This window comes from Botryllus schlosseri, chromosome 16 (genome assembly GCF_051294905.1).
Source record: "Botryllus schlosseri isolate E-star chromosome 16, Bs_hap1, whole genome shotgun sequence".
NCBI lineage: Eukaryota > Metazoa > Chordata > Ascidiacea > Stolidobranchia > Styelidae > Botryllus > Botryllus schlosseri.
This window is the reverse complement of record NC_137251.1, coordinates 10,108,706-10,129,234: the sequence shown is the minus strand read 5'-3', so window position 1 is coordinate 10,129,234 and position 20,529 is coordinate 10,108,706. Positions and strand designations below refer to the sequence as shown.

Below are 20,529 nucleotides of genomic sequence, written 5' to 3'. Positions count from 1 at the left end.
ATGCTGACACCGGCATATGAATAGGGACAGTCATCCATGTACTCTTGCCAAAATTGAAAAATCCACAGAAACTTTGCCTACCAGAATAATTCATTCACAACAGCAAAATAATTCAGTCTTCAGAATGACATGAAAATATATATAATAACAAACTATGTAGCTGGCAAATTGAGAGCGGATGATCATTCCTTCTCAATCATCTAGGAACCGTTATCGATATACTTGAGAAATGCATCCACCACAGATCGCAGGCACAGATTTCTCTGGCACGCGATACCGATTATTTCAAGCGCGCGATCCTCTCTGAGAAAAAAATACATGAGATCACGGCATTCGTTTGAAATGTTCATAAACTCAACTGTAATTCCTTCCATTGCGTGTCGCCCGGAATGTAATCGCATGACATTGGACCTAAACCCTTGACGAGTATATCGTCCAACGAGTCGTCGTTAAGAAATTGGTTGTAAGAGAATGAGAGTCGAAACCTGAGTAGAGATGGCAAACATGTAGTGATCCAATCAAGCCGTAATGTGGTGCAGTAAGCGCATAGCGTACTAGGTGGCCAAAGCAGTCAACGTTACTCAAGTAGAAGTAGAAGTAACGCCATAAATTTCTAATTTATTACAGGTAGAGAACTAGTGATTCCCAGGATGTGTCAAAACTACTCCTTTTGGAAATAGAAAATGCAAGGTATGAAAAGTGCTCAATGGAGTAGTTTCGGACAAGTAGACTTCAAGTCGAAAGTTCGCATACCTTAGGCAGTTAATCAATGCACGAGTCATCCTGGCTACTAAAGTGAAATGACACTGCAAATAAGTGCAATCTTCGAAAAGCTGGAAGTACTTTATTACTGATCACTAGGGCGATTTTTTTTGACATGTCAAAATAAGTCAAAATTTTTTTGCAACCTACATTTGTTTGTATCGTAGATGTTTGCACTGTCGGTGAACTTATCATTTGACATTTTACAACTTGTAGCCTTCTTTTTACGCCTACCGTTGTAGACGGCCCATTTGCTGCTTATTGTGAATCATAAACGGTCAAATGAAACAAATAGTTTGACATGGTGCTATACGCAACGTACAGCGATATCCTAACTGAAGCAAGACTCCGTGGGCATTGGTTCTTATATCAAGAAGCGCATGATGAAACATTGTGATGTAGTTTGTAAACAACATTGCAAGGATGAAGCAACACGGCGTGTCACCAGCAGTGCACTACCATACGCACAACCAGTGTAGGGATCAAGTCACTACCTTCGAGTCATTGCACATTTTGCCTCGAGTCAAGTCAAGTCAATCAATTATCGAAGGTGCCTGAGTCAACTCAAGTTGCCCTTTGGAAGTATGAGGCACGATTACGTCATTGCATTTTGATAGGTGTCTGAGATACTGACTGACTGGTCATTGATTTTGAGCTGATGAACGAATATAGAGTTAAATATACACGTAAGAAGGCGCTGTATCGCTCACATGTACATAGAATTGCTAACCTACATGTGAGCAATTGCATATCCTCAGTTTATAGTTACCAGCTAAAATAGAGAATAGATGCAATACATTATCCATTTACAAATTGATATGATACAATTCGAGCCTGCGCCAATGGTTGAAGACTATAATAAACTATATTAGAATTCAATTTCAATAAAACAATAGGTTTGGTTGAGGTAAGAACGGAGAACAGAAATAGACATTTTGCTACTAAATTACTTTACTTTACTATACTAGTTTACGACAACGTAAGCTGTAAGCTTCGATCAATTCGTTTGCGGTCAATATATTTGTGAGAGAGCAATGGAGGCTCAGTAAAACGCACAATCATTGAGTGATTGGTCGCTCTCACGGGTTGCACCAGCGTTTCGCAAATAATCCGAACATATGCAAGATACAGTGATTTTGATCGACACTGATTACTTAATGACTTGAAATTGACTCGTGAATTTGGCTCCAAGTCACGAGTCAATCCACATTTCTGATACGCCAAGTCAAGTCATTTTAGCGAAGCGACTCGAGTCATTCCAACACTGCGCACAACTACAGTGTTGCCAGTAAACAACTGCTGCTGTTGAACGTTCTTTCTCCATTCTTGGCAAGCTTCTTAGTAAGGACAGACACTTTCTACTCGCGAATGTAGAAAAGGATCTTTCGTTGTACTATAACAAATTTTAATTATTTCAACCAGAATACGTAATGTAACTAATGGAATTCTTCATAGGTCCCGATTTCGTCAAAATAAAGTTTTTTCATGTAAAAATTTGTCAGTTCTTGAGTCAAAAAAGTTTTTACAGGCCAAACTACTACATAAGGACAGACAGTTCCAACCAGAAATGAAGATAATTAGCACAATGCTCACATCATGTGCGAAGACACCTAATTTAGATAGACGAGGGCAAAATTTTATCGTTGGTGTATCAACTCTTACTAGCAATGGAGAAATGAATTATTAAAATTATTACTAGTTTCCAGGGTTGTAATGACTCGAGTCCGACTCAAGTCACGTTTTTTGGTGACTCGACTTGACTCGAGTCATTTTTTTAAACGCGTAAAATGACTCGACAACTTTTGTATTGACTCGACTTGTGCTCGAGTCATTGTGCGTGACTCGAGGCTAGGACGGCCGAGACAGAGATTTTATTGCAACTTTGAAGAATAGTAAAGCCACCACATTATTGGTACTCGCATCATTGAGCTCAGCCCTACTAACGACCCAATTAAGATGTAATTCGATGAGATAAACACATGACGCAACGAATTCTTATGATACACACACCTCTACCGAAAAAGCGGTACCCACAATCTTACCCGTCGGCACCCACCCGTGGCGGCAAAAATGTGACGATATACTTCCCTTCCTCCGCATTCACCGAAAAGCCGCACACAAGCCTGCTAAAAATCCACCTGCTCGTCGACAACAGATTGTCCAGCCCTTCGTCGAGATCGACGAGTTTTCTCAGGAGCTGAAAACGCAAAAAAATGTTTCCAGGAGCTGATATACGAATTTGACCGATTTCCAAAGCAGTCAGTGTTGCTGCACGAGTAGGAGTAAGGCAGTAAATTTCTACTCAAGTACTTCGCTACCGACTATAACTCACAGTTTTGAACGATCTCAAGTCTGAATATGCGTGCAAAAGCTCGGAAGTTCGCACTTTGGCGTTCCACCACTTGTGAAGCATAGAGTAGAGACTGGATTCTGTTAGAGTTGAAAACCGTGTAACAGGAAAATACCAAGAGCACACTATGGCGGTACCGTCATCGGTGGCGACTTCCGGGTCACGCGTTTCGAAAGCGTACGACGCGACCTTGTTGTTCCAGTCCCAAGGTGACATTTTATTCTTGAGCGTGACACGGAGAGTAATTGTGCCTCTCAGGAAGTCAACACACATAACGTTACCGTCGAGGTAGACCTCTTTGTCTGCGTTCCTAAAAAACGGTGTTGATGCATCACCGGCAGACCAAGTCAATCTCATAAGTAGAGTTATTTTCAATTCACCACTGAGTCAAGTGACCCGAGTCATAACAACAAGTCATTGTCTTCACTATTCAGTTTCGAATTCAGTCTGGTTCAACCCACCTTTTTTTAACTCTGCTCGAGTGATATAGAATGGTTAACATTCATAATATCGTAATTTTTCTCAATTCTAACAGTTTCTGGGCCTATTTTCTAAGTATCAGAACTGTTAGATGAAATACCAATAATGTGGTGACTTCACTATTCTTCGAATATTCTTCGTCTCAAGTTATATGACTTGGGTCGTGTCATGCACAATAGCTCGAATACAATTCGAATCAATACACAAATTGACTCGAGACAAGTCGAGTCACAAAAAAATTATAACGAGTCAAGTCGTGAAACAAGCCATTACAACCCTGGTACTTTGGCATATCGCGAACAATTTTATACGGCCGACGAGATTCAAAGAGAAATGTAAGGGTTTTGAAATTACGAAGTCAGTTAGTACCCGAGAGCAGGTATGAGGATTCGGCGCTGCAAGTTTATCTCTTAGACCAGTGCTCTTCAACCGGGGCTGTCGTACACCCTAGGGTGTACCAGAATTTTCAAAGGGTGTACCACTCGGATGGGGTGAACAGGGGTGTACCAGATCCGAATTACAATGAGCCGATGGCTACCTATCACAAAGGCAGGTTTATGGGCCAGTACAGGTTGACGCACAGGTTAATAAGCAGTATGGTACGATGTTATCTCAAGTGTAATACTGTACACCGCGTGATTGTGATGTCATAAGGAAATATTTCTCCTATTCATTTAGCCGCCGACAATAGACCAATGGTTCCGTTTGGTGTTGGAAAGTATGCACTCAACAAACATGTGTTCAGCTAATCATTTGTCTTTTAGTGATTTTTAGGGAACCGCCGCGATAGCTCAGACTTCCTGAATCGGTACTTCCTACTCGACGTTAATAAATACCGCAATGCACATAAATGAAGGGACGTAGCCAGCCAGGGTCGAAACAGCTTCCATCTTGAAATCGAAACCCTTTTGTTTTAAAATGCCGATTTTATGTCCAATATTTCGCCATACATTTGCAATTCAGTATTTTGTTATTAGTGATGCAAATTAGCGACAATAGACTGTGTATAGCGGCATGCGATCTGACGTTACTGACATCTCTTGCAGCCCAAGTGCTACTATCGACTGTGTGTGGTGTGGGGCAGGCCTGATACGCAATAGACTGGTGCGCCTGCTATCACCGCTGATCTGAATTACCGCTTCTGCAGTAGTAGCTTTACCTATCTGCTCTCTCCCCAATACTGTTACATTTAGGTTGATTATCGTTCGTAATGTCATGCTGTTTTGGGGCTGACACGAAATAAATTCCAATTTGCGTGGCGGGCGGCTTAACTGGCTGCGAATAGACTCTGTGACCAAATACTATTTTATTCAAATCCAAATTTTTTGTCGGCAATAACTCCGCTTCTACTGGTTGGAATTGAATCAAATTTGAAGAACATCGTTTTTATAGACAACCTAATACTTTCATGGGTGAACAGAAAATTTCAAATTTTTCGTTATTTATTTTATATAATAAATAGAAACTTTCTTCTCCCGTAGCAATGCGGCTACTGGTTGAGATTGAACCAAATTTTGTGTGTAGGCTTAAGTTAGGTAACCTAACAATTTTATCAAGTATAGCCAGTACGATTTGGGAAAAAAAAGTCATTTTTGAAGACCCCTAATGAACAGGGGTGTACGAGTTTTGAGCAAACGTTAAAAGGGTGTACCACGTCGAAAAAGGTTGAAGAGCACTGTCTTAGACTACCGTTACTTCTACATTTTTCTTGGCAAAACTACTTCCTACAATTTGGATTTCGCATAGCAGAAAATAGTTCGGGACAATACTGCATCATTTTTATGAGATAAATTGTCATGAAAATCGTGAGAAATAGCCCGTGTCACTCTTCATCGATATTTATCCAAAGACTTTGTAGTGTAGTTATTTTGCGTAAGTCACAAAGGCACATCTTGCAATCTTTAAAGTAACCCCCATCCAATTAACTGCTAAAACAAACCCCCGACATAAACTGTACAGCACGCCCCAACTGAATTTCATTGGAAAAAGGTATCAGTGTTCCCAGAAACAGACAGTACCGTGAGTTAGGATATGATGCGACTAATCAGCATCTTGATTACAAACGACTCACCGTCGTATCAGCGCAAGACGTTCCTTTTGTTTCTGGGCTTTCTTGGATGCGTCGTTCAGCTGAAAATATCAACATACGAGATATCTCGTGCTGCTGCCTACCACCACAAAGCAACGATACCCTTTTCCTCAGCCCCTTGATGTCAGCCTCCAATTGTGCACGTTTCTGAGTGTTGGTTTCGAAAATTTTGTCCTCATTCGCGTACACTTCAATTTCTAAAAGTGGTTGAGTTACATTTTTTGTCGTCAACCCACAGGTTACGTGAAAATTTGAGACCTGAATTTAGACTTTCCAATTCGGCGTCCAGCTGTTTCATTCTACATTCTTGCTCTGCCGTGGGCATAACGGATTGCTTTGTCTCGCCTGAATATGGATAGGAAAAGATACATGACACTGGCCTGCACGATTTTTGCGCCAGGGTTTCGGGGCGCTGAGTCCTAATCTGGCATTATTCTCGTTACATCACAATCACAGCACGTTTGTGAGATAACATATGTCGATGATTACGACTATTTCGGGGAAGATTTTACCTACTTACAGTACTTAGTGAAGTGGTTTTGTTTTTAGGCTACTTCCAATTCTACCTAAAGAATATTTTGGATAAACTATCCACTTTTGCAATTTCAATTTTGAAAGCAAAAAGTAGTTTAAGCGTAAGACTGCACCATTCTCACGAGTAAAATCATCCGTAGCCCTGCGGGAATTGAATTGCGGTGACTGAATATATTTTCGAAGATTCTGCCAATGGCTGGTGTCAATATAGTCATTTTGCGTCAGACGAGAGGATTTGTCTTGGGAATTCGTATGTAGCCCAGCCCCCTCCACCACATTTACTTGGGGACATATTGACTTTAGCACTGTTCAGGCCATTCATTTTCGTCTTCCACTTGAAGTAGTTTGGACATGACTTAGCAGGGTTGTAATGACTCGAGTCATGACTCGATTGAGTGCGACTCGAGTCACGATTTTCTGATGATCCGACTTGACTCGAGTCATTTTCTTAAAATATGGAAATGACTCGACTCGACTTGGACTCGAGTCATTGCGCGTGACTCGAGCCAAGTCAAATGACTCAAGACGCAGACGGCCAAGACCAACATTTAATTGTAATTTCGAAGAATAGTAAAGTAAATACACTATTGGGATTTCGTCTATTGGTGCTGGTACTTGAAAATGCGACCACAAATTGCTAAAAGTGATGAAAATTAGTTTATCATAAATGCGAACCATTCGATATCACCAAGCAGAGTTATAAAAGGTGGGTTTAACAAGACATTAACAGGAAACTGAGCGGTCAACACAATGACTTGGACTCCATTCGAGTCATAATACCGTGACTCGGACTCGACCCTCTTTTCGCTAACTTGGACTCGGACTTGACTCGGTGGTGAATTGAAAATGACTCGACTTGACTCGCATTAACTGCGCATAATAGAGCTATATTTCAAGATAACTGGCAAATGTTCATGTGTATAAAGACGTTCCGGCATTTGTGTGTATTAAACCGCAATAAAGTGGTTAGCATAACGAATATCATCTTTTCAAAAAATATCCCCGTTTTAATAAATATCCCCCGTTTTTTTTCCGGCTGGCTACGCCCCTGCAGTTATGTCTCAGCGTAACTAAATCAAAAATCGTCACAGATCTGAGCATTTACTGTGTGTATTTTTATATAAATAAAACAACACAAAAACGATAAGAGCATAAAGTGTAGTGCACTTACGTTCACGGAACTCTACAGCGGCGAGTTCCGCGTACTCCCGAGCCCGACCGTATTTACCGCACACCGTCTCCAAGTGAGTCGAAATGTATTCCTCCAGCGCGCGGGTCAGCCCCTTGTACAATTTCGTTCTAGTCTGCTTCCAGTACACCTGAAATCCATCTACCGTGCAGAAATCAAAATAGCCCGCCGTTCGAAAAGGACACTCACGGCGCCTCGAGCGACACACGCGTCTCGCAGTGAATCCAATTTCGACTGCAATGATTCGTCCTCGGGTGATTTGTCGGGATTCGGAACAGCCGGCAGATTGCCGGATTTCCGAAGGTCTGCCAGCAGTTCCGCGATGCGATTTTCGAGCCTGAATATTCAAAATGCCAAGTCAGGAGTTGTGCGTTAAGATAGCTGGCCACTAGGGCTGTTCAAAAATGACTTTTTTTCCTGAATCTTGCTGGTTACTTGATTAAATCGTTAGGTTGCCTTAAAAAACTACGCATACCAAATTTGAATTCATTCCGACAAATATTCGCGGGTTACGTAGAGTTTGAAAATTTTGGATTTGCCCAAAAACGCAAAAAAATTATTTTTTCAAATTTTTCTGCCAACCCCATGAAATTGTTGGGCTGTCTTCAAAAACTATGTAAAACAAATTTGACTCAATTCCAAGCCGTAGAAGCGGAGTTATTTCAGTTTTTATTCGATAATTCTGGGATTATCCTTGATTGGTGGATAATCCAAGAATTATCACCGGAAAACTGGAATAACTCCGCTTCTACGGCTTGGAATTGAGTCAAATTTGTTTTGCATAGTTTTTGAAGACAGCCCAACAATTTCATGGGGTTGGCAAAAAAATTTGAGAAATTTTTTTTTTTGCGTTTATGGGCAAATCCAAAATTTTCAAACTCTACGTAAACCGCGAATATTTGTCGGAATGAATTCAAATTTGGTGTGCGTCGTTTTTTAAGGCAACCTAACGATTTAATCAAGTAACCAGCAAGATTCAGGAAAAAAAGTTATTTTTGAACAGCCCTACTGGCCACGTTTGAGCTATGTTACAAAAGCAATTTCATTACGATCCGTTAACTCACTCAGATAACTAACCGAATTAGTGCAGATCAGGAGTTATCAGGCTGTTATGATTACAGAGTATGGATTAACAGAAAACAAGCTTGACCAAAATATTAGGTATGTGACATAATTTGTGCTTACAATTTGGTTGTAAGAGTAAGCATTTTCATCCCTGTTGAACATAAAGGCCAACTTGTTGTCGCAACTGACATAAACTGCTTACCCGGGTTGTAATGACTCGACTCGAATCTGACTCGAGTCACGATTTTCCGAAGACTCGACTTCACTCGAGTCATTTTCTCAAAATGCGGAAATGACTCGACTCAAGTCAATCTGTGTATTGACTCGACTTGGACTCGAGTCATTGGGCATGACTCAAACCAAGTCACATGACTCGAGACTCAGACGGCCAAGCCCGACATTTCATTGTGATTTCGAGGAATAGTAAGCGACCACAATATTGGGATCTTGTCTATTAGTACTAGTACTGGAAAATGCGACCTGAAACTGCTAAAAGTGAGGAATATTAGTATATTATAAATGAGATCCATTCGAGCTCACCAAACAGAGTTATAAAAAGTGGGTTTACCAAGACTTTAACTGGAAATTGAACAGTCAACACAATGACTTGGACTCGAGTCATAATACCATGACTCGGTCCGACCTTCTGCTCGCTGACTTGGACTCGGACTTGACTCGGTGGTGAATTAAAAATGACTTTACTTGACTTGAGTCAAAACTATAAAATGAGATTGACTTGTGACTCGGAGCCTTGTGACTTGTAAAACAGTAATATTCCCGTGAAATTCAAGAAAAATTCTATAACTTTAGTATGTTTTTGAAACTTGGTGTCTTTCATTGAACGCTAATGAGCCAACACAATCTTATTTTTACAAAGTTAGTGCTCCATGAGCATAAATTGGTTGAAAACACCTGGTCTAGATTACTTGAATCCTTCCCACGCCAAACAGATCAAATTCGTTGGAATTGTTCAGAGCGGCCACATCAAGCAAAATATGACCGGCCTTTTACAGGAGGAGGCACAGTTCTTAATTTTACTGTTAACGTTACGAAAACTTGTGCAATTCCTGAGCGCTGAGGATGAGTGTATACAGTTGCACGCTAGCAATCAACTTTGTATTACATTAGATAGTGAGATTTTGTGCACACATTGGTATTCTGCAAGACTGCAGCATACCAACTGGATTAGTGCTGCGCATTGTCTTGCGAGCAAGTACAGTAAAAAGAAACTCGTTTGCTACGAATAAATGACACACAAATAAATACACACCACTTGAGGACGTTTTCAATTTGTTCAATCGTCGCGCTACGAACTTCATTTTCCGACACAGTCCAATATTTGGCTTGGAAAAGATCCGACAGACATTTTCCTTCTACAACATCGGTGGCGTTATATGCCGATGCCATCGCTTTTCTGCTCCAAGGATCCTGTCAACGAGCGGCGTGTCACATTTCAATTCGGGCACTGGCGCGGCAAGGACCACTCATCGCTTACCTTCGGCAGAGTTAGACCGGCCATGGTAAGAATATCATCAACGGTCAGCGTTTTACTCTGAAATGTCATATAAATTGTAACGATAACGGTTAGATTCAAGTAGAATATAAAATAGCTACGCTAGTTCCATATAGTGTGCGGCAATCAGGGTTGTAACCAAGTCACATGGCTCCGAGTCACAAGTCAATCGCACTTTCATAGTTTTGACTCGAGTCAAGTCGAGTCATTTTCAATCACCACCGAGTCAAGTCCGAGTCCAAGTCGTCGAGCAGAGGGTCGAGTCCGAGTCATGGTATTATGACTCGAGTCCGAGTCCAAGTCATTATGTTGACTACTCAGTTTCCAGGTAAAGTCTTGTTAAACCCACTTTTTATAACTCTGTTTGGTGATATCGAATGATTCGCATGTATAATATACTAACTTTCCTCACTTTTAGCAGTTTTGGTCGCATTCTCAAGTACCAGTACCAAATAGACGAAATCCCAATAGTGTGGTTACTTTACTATTCTTCGAAACTACAATGAAATGTCGGTTTTGGCCGTCCTAGTATCGAGTCAAGTCATTTCCTTATTTTGAGAAAATGACTCGAGTCAAGTCGAGTCATCAGAAAATGGTGACTCGAGTCGGACTCGAGTCGAGTCATGACTCTCAGTCATTACAACCCTGGCGGCAATCAACACATAATGGTAAACGCAGCATTAACTGCGCAAAATCTTTGCAAAAGTAGTCAAGGCCTCATCAAAATTTCGCCAGATCACTTCATCGTAAATTTTTCCACTAAATTTCCACAATTCCTCAATTGCATTCGCACCTCATCTTGTCTCGGCATAAATTGTTACTGATTTCATGAGCGACTTTTATACAGGTATGAATATGTGGAACGAGTAGACAAAACATCCGTCAGCATTACAAATAAGTACCGCCATTGAATTTTTATCTTCCAAAGAAAATCACTGTGTGGTACTTACAGATTGCATGGTTACGCCTGTAGCGCAGGTCTGGCGAACCGTATCAAGTCGAGATTCGTACACTTTTTTGGCAGATCTAAAATGACCAGATGTTATCATTGTTGTAGTAGCGATTTCCAAGTAAAAAGTTAAGTATTCCAGGCCTACTTTTGCCTAAGAAATTGAAAAACAAAAGCGAGTAGAAATAGTAGTAGTCAAAAATCGTAATCACTTACGGAAGAACGCAAGTAGGCAAAAGCTACAAGAGTACATAGAATAACTATCATGAAGTGATAAACACATAGAAAAACTTCAAACTTACTCAGTTCGGGGCACACTGTCATCGGCAGCCACGATTTCCCCGGATCCATTATTATCCGAAGCGGAATCGCAAACTTCCTCCGACAACTTACGCTTCTTCACGTCGTGCGCAATGCCATCATCGTACGCAGCTGATTTCGACCCGACAACTCGTTTGTCATCATCAACACCACCACCACCTCTCGCGTCACCCGTGTCCACATCTCCTGTCTTAGGATCCACGAAAACGTCCGATTCCATTTCAGACACATTAACATCCGAAACAATCAGACTTCTATTTGCCACGGACTCCATGTATCGAGTAGAAGAGGGCACAACATTGCAAGCATCCACGTCAATTCCAGGCGAGTGCGTATCCGCAGCTTCAACACCACCACTAATGGCTAGATCGCTCTTTGTAACGACGAGATTACATCGAGATCTTTCCGCTGTTCGCTCGGACTGCGATAGATCTTCACTGCTATCGACTATACACGTCTCGTTTTCACTCACAAGCACTGTTGTTTTATTCGTTGCAGTGTCACGTGAGACTGAGAATACATGAGAATTTCCTGTTGACGACCCAGAGCTTTCAAAAGCTTGTGCCTTAGAAAAATCTACATGTGACGATAAAAGGGTAGAGGCGTTAAACGGGCATTCAGCTTGATCTTGATCAGTGATAGCGGCGTCATTATTTACTTCTGCCTTTAGCATTGCGGGATTGTCCGCGGACTCATGTCCTACATTATCTTCTGTGTTTTCTGTAGCAGAACACCAAACGCTGGTCACGTTGCTGGTATTGTGCGTATCTTTGCAGGTGGCGCCTGAGGTTTTATCCAATTCAGCGTTAGCGACAGGCGTGTCATAAACCACCGAATCCGTTGTTACAGTGGTTGCGCCATGTCTTGGCACAGCACAAGTGAAATCCATATCGTCTGTATCATCAAGTACTGAATCTGAGGGAGTTTTTATACCAGCAGTGTCTGTAGTCAGTCGTGATACGGCGCAAGTAAATTCCATACCGCCTGTATCATTGAGCACCGAGTCTGAAGCTGTTACAAGAGCGGTGCCTGTGCTCAGTCTTGACACAGCACAAGTAAAATCCATACCAGCCGTATCGTTGTGTACTGAATCCGAGGGTGCTATTGCGGCAATAGTGCCTGTGCTCAGCCGTGGCACATCGCACGTAAAGTCCACGTCTTCGCAGTCCGTTCCTACGATCGTCGAATGCAGAATGTTCGCCGGACAGGCCACGTCGCCGGCTTTAGTAATAGCACAAGTGAATTCCATATCCCCATCTTCAAAGTCTATAGACCGGGGCCTTTCTTTGGCAGTATGCGACTGCACCGCACACTCGTCATCGAGGTCATCCACACTTGTGTCAGAGATATCCTTTTTCAATTCAGGCAAGATATCACCACATTGCAAGTCACCATCTGTAACCGTGTCATCTATATTCGATTTCGCGTCTCCGAAAGGAACAGCACACGTGAAGTCCATATCGTCATCTCCACGGGTAGACTCTATTGACTCCGGCCTTTCTTTAGATGCACTCGAAATTGGGAACTGCGCCGAACAGTTCTTATCAAGGTCGTCCGCACCTACGTCGGTGCTGTCTTTTTTCAAGACAGACAAGGTATCGCTACACGGCACAGCATTCTCTTCAAGGACTTTATTAATATTCAAATTTGCATCCACCAATGACACAGCACCAGTGAATTCCATATCATCTGTACTATCATGTTGGGAATGAGTGACTTCTTTTGTAATATCCTCGTTACCGTCAGCAGGAGACGCGATTGACTCTGCCGTTGCTAGAGATTTGTTACAGTTAATGATCTCTGACAAGCTTGTAACATCCTGCAATTGCATCAGCGTAGGATGGTCCTCGATCTCATTGTACGTCGGCGGATTTACGTCCGGAAACACCGGCTTGCACTCTTCAACGGCGTTTGATTTTGAAGATTTGAAAGACCGCAAGAAGTCTTTGGCGCTGACGCGATGTTCCACACCTTGCTGGACGTTTTCCTTGTCGGAAACCTCGTCCAGGCATGTCAGTTTGGAGTTGTCAAAGTATTTAAAACCTGTCAACGTCATGAGCTGCAATGAATCCGCTACAATAAGGATGAACGTAACCATACTGACCTGACAACTGGCTTCCAAGATTACTTGTGGGCTCCTGAAAAGATAGCAATTAAGTTTGATGGTAACAGTCATTGAAAACGTGATATATCCCAACTCTCGTTATGCTGTAATATGTTTTGTTCCTCAAATTAGGATGAGACGTAATTGAGGAAATAAACATATTACAGCATAACAGAAGTTGAAATACATCAAGCAGCATGGCACTATGGCAGTAGAAACAGATGATGACAACAACATGATGACAACATGATTTACCACATCAAGGTTCGACATCTCAACAACGTTGACGATTACAACGAAGAACTGCGATAGCATTCATGTTTCAACTTGGAAATCGCACGACATCCTTTTTATTGTTCACTGTAGAGTTATTATTGATCAATAACGTCCAGCTTGGGAAGAAGTGTGAAGTCAACTCCCTTTGGTTACAAGGATGAAAACATAGGATCTCAAACCATGCAATGTCTCTTTACATTTTGCCATATACGGCATAAAATTGTGATCGGGCCTGGGGCAAATTTAAGATAATTAACCCCGAATATCAAGGATACGGATAGGATAGCCGATAGCAGACATGTACTGTATATCCTGTGTGAAGCATTAGAACCTTTAAGGTCAGTGGCGTATCCCGCCGAGATCAAAGGGGGGGGGGTCACCTCGAGTAGCATATTCTGTTTTATGACATCACAGAGACTTTGTGGTGCGCGTTCGTGCTCTTTCTTATCGCTTGTGTTTTCACTGACACATCAGAGGTGTAATTAACCATCGCATAGAAGAGGGCGACCGCGATCGCCACAGAGTACTGAGCAGTGTGCGTGAATACGTGCTTTTCGATGGTTTGACTATTCATACGACTGAGCGTGTTGCACGCGCAAAGATAACCAGACCTTAATTGCTAGCACGCACGTCAGTCAGTTACTACACAGTAGGCATACACACCGGGATAATAACTTTACTATGCTACTAGGCCTACTCAATTCTCTACTTCGGCGCCAACATGAGCCTGTATTTCAACGACAGCAAGCCACCTAACAATGTGGATCGCTAAGCTTGTAATTTGAAATGTAAATATCAATTCGTACTCCATTTCTTGCGGATAATCACGAAGACAATGTGGATTTTGAACAGCAATGTCCTACTGGTGCCACCATGTCTGTGTCTCTGATCAATCAACACGTCTGCAATCCTCAATTAGGATTTCAAGGCAAGCGATAAGTCAGGTAAAGAGAATTTGCGGGTGTTGTTGATTGCCGACAGCTTCGTTTTTGCAATTTACCACATGTCGCGTAGGCCAATTAGATTAGATTTCCTTGAAATGCGCCTCTCGCTTTAGCAAGGCGAGAGAGAAATCGAGGGAAAAAAGTTGACAAAACCGCCAACTGCCACAGCCCAAATGTAGCTTAACAGCGCGGGATGCGTACGGAATTAGGGAAATATAATGATTCTTTTTTATCCTTTCAACTGATTCGGCGCATAATTCCAATAGGCTTTATTTGACATAAATTTTTAGGATTTTGAAAAGGGGGGTTCCAACCCCTTAACCCTCCCTGCCCCTTGGACACGCCACTGTTTAAGGCAGTGGTTCTCAATCTGGGGGCGCACCCCCTTGGGGACGTGAAAGCATCTGAAAAGGTGCGCGGAGAAGCGTTAAACTTAAAAAAATTTCCCGATCTGCGCGGTTTACCTTCAATTCAAGAGTGTTTCTCTGTATATAGACCGAATTTCATATTTCTGGAATCAACTGTCATAACCTTCCATGCCATCAAACAATCTGTTGGGGTTGCTAGCATCCCGTTTGGATTTTGTGATATGACGATAAGGAAGGGGGCGAAATTTCCCATTATCATAAAGGGGGGCGTGTCTAAAATAAGGTTGAGAAGCACTGGTTTAAGGTAATAAACAAAATTGAAATCTACTTCTTATTGCATTTTACACCCATCCCATGAATGGTATAAAGTGGTCACATAGATATGTTAACGTCTCGTCTCGTCTCTTACCTTCATTACTGGAACACTGTTCTCATCAACAGATCGTTTGCTTTTCAAAGAAGTAAGATTTTCAATGTCGGAAAGTCTGGACACACCTGAATATGTAACAAAATAGGTTTGAAAATAACCACCCAAGGAACGGATTCTAAAAGGTAAAAACACTCTTCCAATAGTACATAGCAAACTGCAATCCGGTGACACAGTAATCAGCAACAACATACCTTCATCTGAAGATAGAGAGTCAGCCCAGTTACTGGTGATTTCTGAGACTTTTGCTATCTCCCTGAAAATTGTACATATAGTACATAAACATCCCGAATATGTGGATATGGTTAACAGTTTTTATTCGCCAACTATGCATTAAGTAATGACTCGACACTATTTGATAGTAAAAATATTCGTAATAGTTAGAAATTAAACACTACCAAACTGACACAGCAGTGAACTCACCCATCACTATCAGTATTGGTATCAGTATTCAAGTTCATGACATGTATACCGAATATTACACTAAGACAGGGAAAAACACCAAGACACGGTGTGAAAATATATTGATAAATGTCAACAAAGAAATTGTCAAACAAAAACTTTGGTAGATCAAATTTTACCGAATAAGATAATTCACGCAAAACTAACCTTACATTACTTTGTCCAAAACTAACCCTTTTTGATTTCCGTCTTGTGGTCTGGAATACAAAAGAGATTTTTACAACGGAAATATACTCGTCGAATCCAGGGAGAAGCAAAGATGTCAAACCAAACATTGACCAGTTGCAAGTCACGTGGGCTTGGCTTAGGTAGCTGAGGGCACATCAATAGCGTTCTTTTACGTTACCGTAGCTAATTAATAGGCTATACATGTCACCATATCGAGGTAACAATGTCAATGTATGGACTGAGTGAATGTATTATGCTGTGGAATGCTCACATAACACCAGAATTACTGCCGTAATGCACAGTATATTATGAGAAACATATTCAATCCAGCTGGGCAACGGGCAAGTTGGTGAACAGTTTTTGACAGGAGAGCAATTATTCTATACACAATTCATTAGGAATTACAGCTTACACGCTTTGCATACAGCATAATATTTTGTCAAGCTACCATAATATACTTACATCATCCCGTTGATCGCCTTGATTGGTCGCTTCTATCTCAGAAACTCTCTTCAAGATCTGAAAAAGATTGCTTATGTTATGACACAAATCGAATAACTATATGCATGAAATCATAGTTTCCTTACATCGCTAAAAACCATACAAGCCTAGTTGAATAGACACTGTAGACACTAGACAGTAGTCATACAAGGGAAGGTTTGTGTCGTCAGTTGCATAGTATAGGCAATAGACTGCATTGCATACAGGCAAGAGTGTTGCATAAGGACTAGAACCCAGCACACATGCAGAGATTGTCAAAGTAGTCAGTATTCCTACTCTAGTAGAAATATAAATGACTCTAATCGGCTAAAAGTAGAAGTTGCAATTTCCAAGACATGTCTAAGTCTATACATATACGTCAAGTGGAAGTAAAATATGAAAGGTCTTAATAGTATTAAAGTTAGTAGTTATGATGGGTAGATTTGGTCGAGGGTTCCTATATATTTAATAGTTTATTGTGGTGGCTACTTCTCAATTGCATGATGGCTGTTTGCGACTAACCAAAAATGAGTGACTACAGTAAGGACGCTGCGAATAGCCAGAATAGTTATATCATACATTCATTGAAAATATAGGCTACTCAGCAATTACTGTATTGCTTACTTCAGGCGGTTTGTGCAATGATTTCACACATAACGGTGATGGAAAGTCATCGCAAAACTGCTTTTCAAGTGTGAAAATTAAGTATTGCTCAAAAACTGTCAAGTAGGAGCTAGATGTCAAAGTTTTCTTGAAAATTTCATGCGTACAACATGTCGTAGGCTATAATAAATATTATATTCACCTTCGTTAGTCTGTCAAACATTTGTGTCGCAGGTCGCATTTAGTCTGATCCTAAATGAAACCTATAGGCTAAATTTACGCTAAATGACACCTAAGACACGAAGACTCGGACTATGGTAACAAGGTGAATATAACAACATCTGAATAGTATATTCATATTGAAATGAACCCGAATATTTTCGGCTGACACTCGTCAGGGGTAATTGTCAGCAACTAGTAGAGAATAAGAAAGAAGATTGTACATCAACAATCGTATCACAAAATATGACGTCACCAGCATGAAACTTCGAATGAGAGTGTGTTCAGTGCACTATTCCTAGATCCTAGGTGGTACACGAACTCCTTCTGTTGACAGAGTTTCGGTGGAACTATTTTGATAAAAGTCGACTCCAGGCGCACAAGTGGAAGTGGGAACGGCCCCTCCCAATAACTCACTTGTAATAACTCACTAGTGCGCCTTGGAGACGACTTTTATCAAAATACACCAACCGAAACTGTGTCAACAGAAGGAGTTCGTGTACCACCTAGGAATAGTGCACTGAACGTTCTCTCAAGTCTCATTCGAAGTTTCATGCTGGTGACGTCATATTTTGTGACACGATTGTTGATATACAATGTTCTTTCTTATTCTCTACTAGTTGCTGACGATTACCCCTGACGAATGTAAGCCGAAAATATTCGGGTTCATTTCAATATGAATATACTATTCAATTGTATACTGAAGTTCTGTACCTCCAAGAAGCTCTTCAAATAACAGCATCTATAGTAATTTTCCTGCAATTTTAGTTCAATAATGTGAGTGACAATAACTTATATCGTTATATGCACATGTACACAATGACTATAGATGAGAAGGAAATTACCAAAAATAAGGACAACTTTCAGGATGATAATCTCGTATAGACTATGCTTTGAAATTTGTATAGATTATAATTGACACTATTTCAATGATATACCGTACTGTATAGCCCATTCATTCTGTGTGTGAGTATAAAAGGCCTGTATGGAATCGGTGTCCTGTGCTCACATTATGTTTTATTTTTCAATTATGTTTTATTAAATTACTTTAACTTGGAAAATCATTGCTGCTCACCTGATATATCAGGCAAAAAGGCCAGCGATTCCAGGCAATCAGGATAAAAGGCGCACAAGGATCAAGGTATGAAGTCATTAACCGACGACTGCTAGATTACAACATTCTCGGCGACTGTATATAACAGCACATGTGAGAAATATAACATGACTTACTGAAGACAACCTCCTTGTTTTATGCTTTCGCTCTTCAGCGGATATACTGGACATATTCTCGAGATGTCAAGAAATCGCGAGCGTAGAAACGACTATAGTCAAACTGAAACAGAAAATAGCAATGAACTTAAACGGAGCATTTGCAGAGGTATCCCTGAAACGCTGAAATTCTTCTTGACTCGCGAGAATCAAAATAACAAATTGGCGCGCATTTTGTTTACAATAAAACTACATCGCGTCGTATCATTACAATCGATTCAATCACTAGCGGGTGGGTTCTGTTTAGAACCAGTAGTTACAGTGGGTGCATAATTGCATAATCATAGACACGATGAGCTCGAGCACTATGCAATGCACCATATAAGACAAAAGTGATGTAAGCAGAGGTGGTCAAAGTAATCATCGTCGGTACTCGAGTAGAAGTAGCCGTGAATCCCTACTCAGATAGAAGTAGCGATTTACAAGTACGTCAGCGGCTGTGCTTGATATTACCGGATCATGTATTCAGCTATCGAATTTGACGTATTCCATCTTAATTTACTTGATTGTCCAATTTTATTCTCTACGTGCACTCATTGTAACGTGTTCTTCTCACTACCAGATGGTGGGCGTATCTTACCCTCCTCGGCCACCTCACGTTTTCATTTTATCGCAATGTTGTGGAGATTTAGTGGAAATGCTATTAAAATTGAATGGAATACATATGAAACCAGCAGCGATTTGTTGATTTTACAACAGAACAGCAGTGTGAATTGGATGCATCTCAGTGCATCAACTTTCCGGCTCGACTCCAAAAATACAGTTTTTCTTTCACACTTCAAGTTGGTTGACTAAAAAAACAAAGTCGTCACTTTCGTTCGAACCACGAATTTCCTATTTAGCGTCATTTATGCCCATTTTTACTCGAATCCATCCACTATCTTAGCTCTAAATGCTGTAATCAAGGACGAATTCCCGAAACGGGGGACATTTAGGCGCCCTCGGAGGACATTTTCAAAAACCTGTAAAAGGAATACGTATGGTAAGCCTATACGCTATTGACGACCATTCTCGCACGACTACAGCTAAGCTGCTGACATGCGACCTAAAAGTACGCCACACTTTCGCATGTCAGTGTTGCGATCAAGTCACTACCTTCGAGTCACGAATCATCTCGAGTCATTGCACATTTTGACTCGAGTCAAGTCAAGTCACTCGTTTTTTGGATGTGACTCGAGTCAAGTCAAGTCACAATTCAAGTCAAATTGAATTTTTGAAGTATCAGTGACGATTTGAAGTCATTACATTTCACTAGCAGTGTTAAAGACAGAATAATTTGCCATTTATCTTGCATCAAATAACTAATATAAAGTTTAATATGCGTGCAAGAAGGCGTCTATCACGCACACGTAGAACCACAAATAAAATACGCGGCTATGCTATACAGTCTGTTATTATATCAGCCAATAGGATCGAATACGAAGCCTCCAGCAGTTGTAACAAATTGATATAGATTTGAATCATACAAGAGGGTTGGTAAAGGTGATCACTGCGCAATGTTAGCACTGAGCCGTCTAAAAAACATAGATACCTTAATTGCTATTGTATTCTTCTTTTTCTACTACTACGACAACGTAACCTGTGATCATTTCGTTTGTGGTCAATATATTATTTGTGATGCAATAATGGAGGATCACTCAAACGTACATTCAGCGAATGCCTGATTACTCTCACAAGTGACACAGGTGCATAGCGAACAATACGAACATATGCACTGATTTGATTGATACCGTTTACTTCATAACTTGAAATTGACGTGTAAAGTTTGCTCGAGTCACGAGTCAATCCGCATTTTTGCAAAGTGTCATGTCATACGAAAAAGTGACTCAAGTCATCCCAACACTGTCGCATAATAGAGGTTGTGTTATATAGATTTGCTTGGTATTCGGCTCCTACTATAATATTTTCATCTTGCGACAATTGTCAGATCATGACTGAATAACGCTATCTGTAGATA

General features: G+C 40.9%; 1 protein-coding gene across 1 annotated transcript; it reads right to left on the bottom strand.

Annotated features, from left to right (window-relative positions):
- Nucleotides 1-17: 17 nt before the first annotated feature.
- LOC145458473 (uncharacterized) lies at nt 18-18,683 on the bottom strand. The gene is made up of 20 exons (XM_080336848.1): nt 18,534-18,683; nt 16,464-16,520; nt 15,981-16,030; nt 15,566-15,627; nt 15,354-15,439; nt 13,357-13,390; nt 11,234-13,295; nt 10,933-11,008; nt 9,965-10,021; nt 9,740-9,897; nt 7,594-7,741; nt 7,387-7,534; nt 5,940-6,026; nt 5,784-5,878; nt 5,664-5,722; nt 3,250-3,422; nt 3,095-3,192; nt 2,805-2,959; nt 360-485; nt 18-303 (listed from the first exon to the last, which is right to left on the bottom strand). The coding sequence occupies exons 1-20, from the start codon at nt 18,585-18,587 to the stop codon at nt 201-203; spliced, it is 3,888 nt and encodes a 1,295-aa protein (XP_080192974.1). The 5' UTR covers nt 18,588-18,683; the 3' UTR covers nt 18-200.
- Between the last annotated feature and the right edge of the window lie 1,846 nt (nt 18,684-20,529).